The sequence below is a fragment of the Meriones unguiculatus genome, chromosome 1 (genome assembly GCF_030254825.1).
Source record: "Meriones unguiculatus strain TT.TT164.6M chromosome 1, Bangor_MerUng_6.1, whole genome shotgun sequence".
In the NCBI taxonomy this organism is placed as follows: Eukaryota; Metazoa; Chordata; class Mammalia; order Rodentia; family Muridae; genus Meriones; species Meriones unguiculatus.
In genome coordinates, this window is record NC_083349.1 from 45496278 (window position 1) to 45507941 (window position 11664).

Below are 11664 nucleotides of genomic sequence, written 5' to 3' on the forward strand. Positions count from 1 at the left end.
TCACCTCTGCCATACACATGTCCCACCTGCCCCAAGCACCCCATCACCTCTGCCATACACGTGTCCCATCTGCCCCAAGCACTTTTTGGTGTAAGCAAGCACAGACTCAGGGTGGGGGGCCGGATTTTTCAGCAAAAGCGTCTCTATGGTTGGGGCCTTTTTGTCCTTAGTCTTATGGAAGGCCCCAGCATCTCAGTAAGATGACTTGAAGTTTTTTCACTCCCATCTTTCCACTAGCGTTCTTACTGTGGAAAGTGGGATGAACATGGGACCTTATGGGCACAGTTGGCATCTCCTGTGAGTGAGGCAGGCTCCATGACTCTTCACGGGGTTGCAGGGAGTACCATGTGCATCTTCTTGTGCCGTTGACATCATGGAGACAGTTTTTTGGACCTCAGGAGAAATTTTTAGTTTGAGAGAAGCATGCATATTTTTCCTGGAGCTTACATGTGTTTGATGCGCATAGCGTCTTAAGTGCCATCTAGGAAGCATCAGGACTAAGAAAGTTTTCTCTCCGTGTTCAGGCCCTTGCTGGGAAGTGACGGTTGCTGTGTTCCTCCTGCCTTGCTCTCCCCGTTACTTATAGGAGGTTGCTGTTTGGTTCCTCTGCACTATTAGAGAAAATGACTCTACACGTGTGAGCTTTGTGAGGCCAATTTTTCTCAGTTGAATAAATTGTTGGATGCTGTAGATGTGTGAAGAGAGCCTCTCTTTCTTTTCAACTTGAATATTGTTGGCTTATAGGTGAGGACAGTATTTCTACCCTGTGGCCCAGAAGCTTAATTTTACCCTTAACTGAGAAACTGTACTTTATTGACAAGTTGAAGTAACATCAAAAAAATCAAATATATATGTATATCAGTATATGTGTCGACACACACATCAATCATCAGGCAACTTAAAGTGCTCAGAAATTGCGGGAGGAGGTCAAAGCTAGCAGACTTCAGCTTTCTTCCTGTGCATAGGCCTTGGAATCCAACCTGTCTAGACTGAAGTTCTGTTTATGCCACAGAGCCACCAGGGGAGGCTGATGCTGAGCATCTCTGAGCCCTGTCAACGTGATGATTCTGAAATCCTCAGCTGTGAAGAGGGACGGGGGGTATGACGGTCAGATGCTTAGCAGTGTTCATGGCACCATATCCGAGGAACTCAGGTCCTCCCTGGATACCCCTCTTCTCACCGTGTCCCTGGGTGCCAGGAGCTGAACTTACAAGTCAGCTGTTCACGGGCTCTTGAGCTGTCTATAAATCTGTATCTATTCCTTGTAAAATTGTAGACACTCCGGAACAAACTGTACATTCCGGTTTATTCTTCCCCAGAATTGAGTAGGTAATGTTTGTTTAACAGATACGGCGTTTACTGTGAGCAGGACAGTTGTGTGATTGGTTTTTGTTTTTGTTTTTCTGTCTGTGGTACTAGTGATCAAACTTAGGGCCTTGATATTTTACCAAGCAAGAGCTCTACCACTGAGCTAAGCAGCCTCAGTTCTCAGAGAATCCTCCTTTTTTGCAGTTATATAGGCAGTTATGAGCTGCCATGTGGGTGCTGGGAGCTGAACTCAGGTTACGAGTTGAACTCGTAACCACTGAGCTGTCTCTCCAGCCCCAATCCTCTTTTTTTTTTAATATCTTATTTTTCAAAATTACAATAGAATTGCATCATTTCCCCCTTCCCTTTCCTTCTTCCAATCCCTCCCATGTCTCCTTCCTTGCTCTCTTTCAAATTCATGGCCTCTTTTCCCATTAATTGTTGTTACATATATATGCATGCATACAAACATGCATACAAACATGCATACAAACATGCATACTCCTAAATACATTAATGTAGCTTGCTCAGTTGTTATGATATTACTTGTGTGTGTGTTTTCAGGGCTGACCATTGGATAGCCAGACAATGTGCCCTTCCCTGGAAGAATCTTTTTCCCTTGCTCTCAGCATTCCTTAGTTGCCTCTAGTACTTTGTATAGGGTTGAGGCCTTGTGCGCTTCCCCATCCCTTTCCCAGTGTAGCTTCTGACATTCGAGACACAATCTCTCAGCAAACTCTCTGATCCTTTAGCTCTTAAAATCATTCCACATACAAACACACACACCCACACTCAAATCTGCTTCCAAAATGTTCCCTGAGCCTTAAGTTGTACGGGAGTTGTAGGCATCTCCATCCATTGGGACGGGGCTCCACAACTCAGCATTTTAATTGACTGTGGTTTTCTGTAATGATCTCCATCTGCTGCAAAGAGAAGTTTCCTTGATGTGTGAGGACCACACTTATCTGTGGGTATAACGACAAATATTTGGTTGTGGTTGTTGGCATACTTTTTAAATCTATTTTATTGGGATTCTTGTACCTCTGTCTCCCTTCCACCCCATATTCTTCCATAACCCCAACACCAGGTAGGAGAGACAGAAGGTTAGTGGGGAGATAAGTCATTGAGATCTTTTTAGACTTCCTGCTGGTTAGGGGTGTTGAGTTCCTTGGGCAAGTCCAATCTTCATCTCATTGGCATATCTCCAGTTTCTTCTTATCATCTCTTTTTCTCTCATGACTACTTGACAAACCAGCAAGAGCAGGAACCAGTAGGAGGAACAGCCACGCCTCCTCACCTGGGGGCTCTGGTCTTTATACTCTCTCTAGAGTGCCGAGAATTAAACTTTCTGCAGTTGGCTCTACCAGAGCACATATGAGGCAAATAGTCTGCTGCTGTGGACAATCTGAAGCAGCCCCACATCCCATACCTGGGAATAAAACGAAAACATGTTTACATAACATATCTGAGTTTGTAAAGACACCAAAACTCAGTATAGTAGGTTCTTCTCCAAGATCCACGATCTCAGTAGTCCTGGCAGTTGCCTGGGTTTTCACTACCAGGCATGATTTCCCTCATGTGAACAGAAAGATAAGTTATTTCAAATCTTCTAACACTGGCTTCCAATGTAACCCCGTGTAAGTGAAAAAGTCAATGCTTGTGTGGGTCATCTTAGTGATAAGACATGCCCCTTGCCAAGGTTACCCAGGGACAGATTCACTGGAGTTAAGCTCCCCTTACAACTGTGAGCTTAACCAAGAGCTGGGACCTGTCCCTTGTCGCTGGCTTCTCAGGGCCTTGCTGATGTGGAGTGCCGTGCCACAGCTTTGAGCTTCTGCCACACCGTAGCACAGGGTGCTTTTCTCCCTTTAAACTAATGATGACTTCTTCAGGGGACCATGTGAAGCAGTCTTTCCCTGCTGTCAGAGCTTGTCCCTCAGCCTCCAGGGACAAACTCCTTATACTAACCTTTGGAAATACACAGATGATTATCTGCTTCCAGAATTCTCTGAAACCTGCTTGTCAGATAAACTGGAGGCTTTCATAGGAAAGTCTTAACTTGTTTTTATAGAATCACTTTTCCTGAAAAGTAATTGTGTGTGTGTGTATAACTATTATGAGTATATATTTTATATATATATATGACATATATATATATAATCATTGCAGACTCAGTTATCAAGTGAGGGATTAAGATCATTTACTCAGAAGCTGCATAAAACTCCAGTTGCTGCAAGTGGCTTTCCCTCTCTCCCCCTTTCCCCTTCTCCTCTTCTCCTCCTCCCTCCCTTTTCCCCTACCCTTCTCCCTCCTGCCTGCCTGCCTGCCTTCCTCTACCCCCCTGCCACACACACACACACACACACACACACACACACACACACACACACACAAGGTTTCTCTCTATAGCCCTGGCTGTCCTGGAACTGTGTAGACCAGCCAAGCCTGGAACTCAGATATCCACCTGCCTTTGCCTCCCAAGTGCTGGGATTAAATGCGTGTTTCTCTTTCTTAAGGAAGCTGTTTGTTTGGTTTTAACCTCATCCCAGTCATTTTTCAACTTCATTTTTGCTTTTTAATATACCAGCTACAGAAGGTGTAGGGAGAATGAGGTGGGAGGTGGAAGAAGAATGTTCTGAAATACACCTCAGTCCTGTCTTCTGCAGCCTTCTTCAGATAGCCTGAGAGGTTGGCAGAATACCGGGTACAAAGTCGTTTTCTTAACTGTTCCAAAAGCTACAAATTCCTCCAAGCTGCACATACATAGGCCTGCACACTCAGTTCTGCATCTCTCCCACCCTCCTCCAAGGCACCAGGTGAGCTCAAGTCCCCAGGAGTCCTGCTGGCTGGGGAGGGCATCTGGCTTTTTGAGCACAGTTGAATGAAGAGTGAAGGAGGTGGGTGAGGCCCAGAGGGAAGCTGGCCTCAGGCCTGTGTTGGTTAGTTTACCGTAGCCCTTAGGGAGAATAAGCTGTGTCCCCCTCAGCATGCAGATGAATGGGGGTGGTCCTGGTGTTTTTCTCTACTGCTGCCAGCTGGAAGCTTGGCTCACACATGTGGCTTGTTTATCCATGGCATTCCTGTCTTTGTTTTCTCTTTTTCCTAAGACAAGGTGAGGAAGGTGATGGGATGGATGGAAAAAGAAAAGGAGGACAAAAAAGTTCCCATGGTTAGTAAGACCAGAAAGCCAGCAGGGGGAGAACTGACTTCTCTTAATTACCGAGAACATTGAAGTCATTTCTCAGTTACCCCGGTAGAGGGTTTGTGTGCAGAAGGCTGTCACTGTTGAGATGCTCATGACTTACCAGGGGCCCAGCAGAGGGTGGCAATAACTGAAGTAGCCACCACGCAGAGACTGCTGTAGGAACCCGTGAGGTAGGGAAGAGTCACGTGGACTGGTGTTGCTGCTGAGGAGGCTTCAAGGACCCAGGATCAGCACATTTTTAAACTCCTAAGTGGGTATTTATTTTAAACAACAATATAGGAATATAGTTTACGTGGCCAAACAGTATACCCATTGACAATGTACAGTTTAATAGTTTTTAGTATACTCACAGAGTTGAGGAGCCACAGCCTAATTTTAGAATGTTTTATCACCCCGGAAAGAAACTCTGTGCCCATTTGTGGTCGCTGCCCATTCTTCCCACCCTCCCCTGCTCTCTGTTCCTATTGTGACCATTTCATGGAAAACAAGTCATTTAATAATATATGGTCCTTAGTGACCACTTAGCACAGTTTACAAAGCTTCTCCAAGTTGTAGCATGTATAAGTACTTTGGAGAGCTGGGTAATAATCCCATTGAATATGACACATTTAGTTTTTCAGTGGTTGGTGGACATTTGGGTTGTCCTACTGTTTGAATCCGAGGAACAGTGCAGCTACAAATGTATGTGCAGATTTTGTCTCTTCAGGCCATGTGCTTCCACTTCTCTTGGGCACTTCTCTAAGAGTGATGTGTCATACCCTAACCCCTTGCTTGAATTTGAGGGGCTGATTATTTTCCAAGCTGTAGTGCTGTACATGGCCATCACCGCTGTGAAAAGTACCTCACTCACCGCCCCCACCCCCACCCCACTTGTTCCTGTGTGTCTTACTTAGTGCCCCAGCTGAAGCACAAAGTAGTTCCTTCTGACAGTTTTGCATTTTCATTTCCCTAATGGCAAGTGATGCTGAGTCTCTTCTCCAGTGCCTGCTGATTATTTGTGTATCTGTGAGGTGATTCTACTTGGATCTCCTGCCTGTCTTATTAGTTGTTTTCCTGAGTTACTGTAAGAATTCTTTGTTCTCTCTTACTGCCTTGATTTTGGTGTTTTTATTTTACCAGCTGTTAAGAAACTGTTCATTATCCAAAAGTAATGAGGTTCACCCCATAGTTCCAACACTTACAGAGGTCTTGCTTGAGTTAATTTTGATGGGAAGGAGTCAGATTCCTCCATTCTTTGCTTGTGGATAGTCAGTTGTTCTTGCATCGTTTCTGTAGTTCTTTCCTGATCAAACTGCTAACCTGTCCTTAAATAAGTGGGTTTGCTTCTTGACCCCCAGTTCTATTACACTGATGTGCACGTCTTGACTCAGTATGTTTAACGTTCTTCTGCCAATTCCTGTGTACTTTAGGCTGAGACCTGTGTGGCTCTGGTATGGAGGCTGGCTGGATCAGGAAGCAGTGTGCCGCAGGTGTCTGCGTGATACTTCATTGCAGATGAACAGAACAGGGTTCTTCACTGGCTTGATAAGAACCACCAGGGATGCTTGCAAGTAGTAGATTCCTAGTCCCTGTGCTCCGACAGCACAGAGTATAGGCAAGAGGAGAAATGTATTTACGTGTGCTCTGTGATTCTAAGCTTTCTGTGAGGATCCTTCCTCCAACCCTTGGGACCCTATGTGTTTGATGACAGCTCCAAATGAGCGTCTGGTTAGACCAGGGCCATACTGAGTGTACTGAGGCAGTTTGAAGTCCCAGCAGCCACCTCACAGCCCACCTAAAGAATTGCTATCTCAGGAAGGGTAACGCCATCCTTTCTGCTACAGGAAATGCTAAGAAACAGCCTTATGAATCTTCCACAGTGTTCACTGTGAGCTCTTCCCTGGTGCTTTATTTAACAGTCGTCTCCTACAAATATGCACAAATGAAGTTCTTTCCCCTCTGCTAGGCAATGGCTCCACCACCAAGCCACACCCCAGCTTCCCTTCTCTGTTGCTTTATTTAAAAGTTTATAACTGTTATTAAGAATACTGAACTTCTCTGGTTTGTACCAGTAGATGGAAGTCTTGTGGGGAGGGGAGCAGCCCTTTTTTCTCTTCATTGCCCTACAGTGTTCCTGGTGCCAGTAACAATGCCTGTATCTAATAGAGACATTCGGAAAATATTGTTGAGGAAGTGGAAGGCAGGTGCTGGAATTCAGTATCAGAACTAGTCTTTGTTTCTCCTTTTTACCTCGTGTGTTGTGACTCAGGGAGGTCAGTGTTGTGTGGAACGTATTATGTCCTCTCTCTAACAGGTGTGTGGAACTAAATGGCTGTGTCTTACACTAACCTCTAGCCTGTTTCCAGTCACATTTACCTGGGTTGTGTTTGTGCAGGCTGCTCCAGTCCTCCTGGGAAACTGGACAGGCTGTAAATAAATATTATTTAAGCAGTTTTGATTAGACATTTTTAATTTCAATCTTCTTAGTCTCAGAAATTAAAATCTTGGGTCTTAAGAGGTCAGAGTTGTTTTGGTTTTGATTTTTTTATGAATGTTTTCATTATTTTCTTTTAGGATAGAATTTTTGCGGCATTTGAAGAGCTTTTTCCAGGTTATGTTCAAAATTGAAACCAAGCCATGTGGTGAAGAACTCAAGGGTGGGGACAAAGTGCTGATGACCTGTGTTGGTATTGGCTTCTCTAACCTCAGCAAGACCCTCAAGTGATCCTATCCCAACGTCTGGCTCCGTTGGGTATGGATGAAGCAGCAGCTGCCAAGGACCAAAGGGACCAAGTCCAGATGCATCCATCCAGGACAGGACAGCCTCTCAACGTTAAAGACTTTGTTCTTTTTCCACTGAAAATACTGATATGCAAATAAAAGGTGACTATCGTGTGGCTTCCAACTGTTCTCCAGTGACAGCAACATTGCTTGGAGGCCCAGGCTATGTGGGCTTCCGGGCTCACCTGGAGGAGGGGCCCTCAATAGTGGTCATGCTGGCAGCACTTCTGTTTCTCTGGCCTGTGGTTTGGTGTAGGGATTAATGTGACAGTGCTCATCACGGCAGACCATGAGACTGCCAGAGGCTGGGCATCTGCCCGTTGTGTCTCTTGTCTTGTGAAGAACTTGCTTGCCATGGGCACATGCTGAACTTGATCTGGTAGATTGTGAGGGTCTGGTGGTCGGGATGGGGGGGTAGCTATGGAATGTGCCAAGTGTTTCCTTTATTCCAGGTATGCCATAAATTTCTGGTTTTAGTCTTCTGATAGCACTGTAGTCTAAATTATTCCTTCCAGAGAAAATGCAAAAGGGTGTTTTGTTCGTTTATTTCTGATGCAAAAAACATTACATCTCCTGATTTTAAGATCTAACAGCCAGCATCTGGGATTTTACCTACTGGTAAGCTAATAGTCCAGTTTCATGGATGCTAGCAGAAGACTTCTGAAAGTCCCGTGTCAGAGACATGGCACTTAGTAGCATGGCAAGCAGCATAAACATAAATTGATGTCTCCTACCGCCAAGGCCTGCTGTGGAAGGGAGGGGCTCAGGTTGGTGTGTGTACAGGGAATCCTCATCTCAGGTAAGCTGAGGACACGTTTTCATAGTAAGTCTGTTCTTCGTTCCACTGGAAATACTGCTTCACCACTCACAACTACTTACTGCAAACACGGCTCTGAGAAGGACAGAGACCAGCATGAATGTGCAAGATTTGCTGCTGATCAGTAGATCTATGTTTGATGTGAGTACAGGACAAGGGCTAGTGGGGTGGACTTTAGCAATCAGGAAGGTGGAGACTCCAAGAGCTGCCTTCAAGGAACACCTGAGCCCAGAGCTTTCCATGTTCGTTATGGTGGTGCATAACAGATGGTCACTCACCATCCCAGAGTCAGTCCGTCCCAAGTTGTGGCAGGTGTAGAGTCTCTACCTGACATCTCCCAAGGTTGTGGTCAGGGTCTTAGACCCTGAGACTCTCATTTGTGGGCTCTGGGAAAAACTGGGTGCAGGTATCAGTGTGGGACTGAAGCCTTTTTTTTTTCTGGCTACTTTCAACAACTTTCACCTACAGACTCTTCCAGCCTTCCCTTTTGCTTGACTCCTCTATCTTCAAGCCAACAAGGCTATATCAGATCCTTGACATTTAAACTGAATCTGGCATATTTTGGGGGTGCCCGCTAAGGATGGTTGCCTTGAAATAATTTGTGGTACAGCAGACCCACCTGGATACTCCTGTCCTAAGGTTAGCCAGTCGCAGCACTGCCTGAATTGGTGTTTGATTGGTCATCGTAGAATTCTTTCTACCATGTATTTGAGGCCACTGCTGTTTTAAATCAAACCTGCCCAGACAGACCTAAGTGGCCACGTTGCCTTGGACCTGGCAGATTTCTCTGATAGAGACCACCATTCCTTTCATATAAGCTTTGGAAATACTACTGTTGGTTAGTATCAGGGAGCAGGTAGAAGTCTGAGTAGGTTGTCAAAAGCAGCAGAGAAGACTGTATTTGTAGACACAGAAGTGTCTGTTAGGTTCCAGCCCTCTGCTACAGCTGCTTCTGGAGTTGGAACATTGGGACACAGTAGTACCCCCCTGTTATCCCAGTACTCTGGGGCTAGAGACAGGTGGCTCTCTGAGTTCAAGTCCAGCCTGGTTTATAAAGCAAGTCCAGGATAACCAAGGCTACACAGAGAAACCCTATCTCAAAAAATAAAAAGGGGATGAATTATGTTTTTCCATTTGGATAAGATCTTAGTAAATAGTCCACTTGCGATGCCTCGGCTTCTTGAGTACTACTATCACAGAAATGCATCCTACAAATGGGATATTCGTTTAAACAAGCTGTTCTTGATCCCTTTTCAGTTTGCCGAAAGAGGCAATCCACTAGGCAGGAGTCATCTGCCAGCCGCTGTCTGGGGAGCATTCAGCTCCTGCAGTCTGTTCTGTTCTCGGGTTTGCTCCTTGGTCCTAGCTACTCACCCGGGGTCGTTTAAAGAGTGCTTAGTTCTGCATTTGAGTTCTGTTTGGGCAGGTCCGATTTGGGAATTTGGCTTGCTGTCTTGGCCTGTTCTGATCTGGGTTCTATTACTGTGATAAAACACCATGACCAAAAGCAGCTTGGAGAGGAAAGGGTTGTTTTTGTTTGTTTTGACTTACTTGTCCCAGTCACAGTACATCATGTAGGGAAGCAGGGCAGGAATTCAAGCAAGGACCTGGAGACAAACTGAAGGGCAGCCCGTGGGGGAGGTACAGCTTGCTGGCTTGCTCAGCTGCTTGCTTACAGGACCCGGAACCACCTGACCAGGGATGGCACCGCTCCTAGTGAGCTGGGCCCTCCTATATCAGTCAGTCTAGGAAATGCTTCACAGACGGTCCTACAGATCAATCTGATAGATTTTTTTCCCCAATTGAAGTTTCCTCTTCTCAGAAGACCCATGACATGTTGACACAAAACTATCCATGCTGCTCTCTTCAGATTACAGAACATCCTTAAGTGCAGAAGGTAGGTGGAAAAGCAGAAGCACCAGGGCACTCTGCAGCTCTGCCAGGGTATTCAGTAGGAATGGGTTCACTCAGCTGTAAAGGGGAAGGCAGAGTAGCTCGAATAAATGGATTTACTGGGCTTTAGTCAGGGGTGTGAGAAGATGTGGAATTGCCTGTGTTGGAGACTTGCGGATTTAGCAGGTCATTATAGCTGGTCTAAGGAAAGGGTACAGCTCTGTGGTCTATATGCCCACCCTGTCTTCATTGCTTTTTACCCATCCAAGTAATAAGTAACCAGGACTTAGAGCCCCACATTCAGGCAGCCCTAGCCTGTCCTTCAGAAGTGACCAACAGTGGGAGTGTCAGCAGCAGGTCAGGCCTCTGTGTACTTTTGTTGACCACACCCGAGAAGTCATTTGAGAAGAATGATTTATCAGGGTTTGACCTCTAACATGTCAAGGCACACAATTCCTTTACTCAAACAGAAGTTGGTTTTGTCAGACTGTTCCAGGTCCTTGTCATATCTGTCAAGACAGCCTGACCCAACAGATCCTGATCATACTTGTTTGAAAACATTCTAGGTGATTTCTGACATTGGCTTTCTCTTGATTCCCACAATTCCCAGCCCTTTAAAGAATCTTGCACCCAAAAAGTATTGATTGGTTGACTTGTTAGGTTTTCTCTACTATGATTTGGGGAAATGATGTACTCAAGACTGATGAAGGTAGACGCCATGCTAAATATGAAGGTACCCAACCTAATGATGACACAGGTGATCTTACATGTGTGTTCTCTGCCTTGTGTGTCCGGGTCACCAAGGCTTGGACAGAGTGGCAGGGTGGCTGCTAGTCTCTGTCTTGGAGTAAGGACGGCGCTGTTTCTTGCTGCTGGGTCTAGGTCTGCCCGGCCATGCTGAAGCTCTTGCCAGTTTTCATGGAAGAAGGTTAAAAGAGGCCATGTTTTGCAGTAGCTGCCTGTCTTGCTGTGTGAAGGGATCCAACTTAAGTTATGACAAGCAACTTTAGGCTATTCCTGGAATTTCCTCTCCAGACACATGGTTCCCTGTGTCTTGTACTCTGTGGGTCACTGGTGTTCCACCCACGAGGCAGTTAAAGGCATTGTGTTTAAGATTTATAAGCTATGAGAATGTTTGCAGTAAAAGGGGTGGGGGGACTTAGTGGTTGTAAACTGCAAAGATCAAAAATATTCAGCTACCCAAAAAGCAAAATAAATGCTTTCCAGCTTAATTGTTAAAAACCTCAAGAGCGATTGTTGAGAGTGCTCACAGATTCGTAAGGACACTAACTGTCAAGGAATTAAATTTCTGGCCACCAAGCCATTTAAAAGGGAAAATTAGGAAGTCTTAGAGTTTACTGTGTGGTTTGATAATACTTAGAAGGCCTAGAAATTCAAACCAAACCCTCCTTTTTCTCTTTGAGCCTCCTCAGTTTTAGCAGTTCCTGGAGGAAGGTCCTGACTCCAGGTCCTCCCTCTGCTCTCTGTTTTCAGTTCAACCCTTAACATTCATCATGCTATTAGTTGTCTTTCCTTGTTTAGCTCACAGGATCAAGCACTGGGTATGTCCTGTAATATTTTCTGTGTGTGGGGGTGTTTAATGGTCATCTTGAGGGGAGCCTCTGGTTCCTGAATTTCAGTAGAATCTTTGTGAAAACAATAGGGTTCAGAGTTAGGCCTA

At 45.3% G+C, this 11664-nt stretch overlaps 1 protein-coding gene across 4 annotated transcripts in view; it reads left to right on the forward strand.

Moving 5' to 3' along the window:
• The window catches only part of Rcl1 (RNA terminal phosphate cyclase like 1), a 40939-nt gene extending 33179 nt beyond the window's left edge, over positions 1-7760 (forward strand). For all 4 annotated transcript variants that reach the window (XM_021634241.2, XM_021634242.2, XM_060388164.1 and 1 more), the window contains one exon: positions 7067-7760. In XM_021634241.2, the coding sequence (XP_021489916.1) occupies positions 7067-7217 (151 nt within the window). In that variant the 3' untranslated portion in view covers positions 7218-7760. The remainder of the gene's footprint in view (positions 1-7066) is intronic.
• The last annotated feature ends 3904 nt before the right edge of the window (positions 7761-11664 follow it).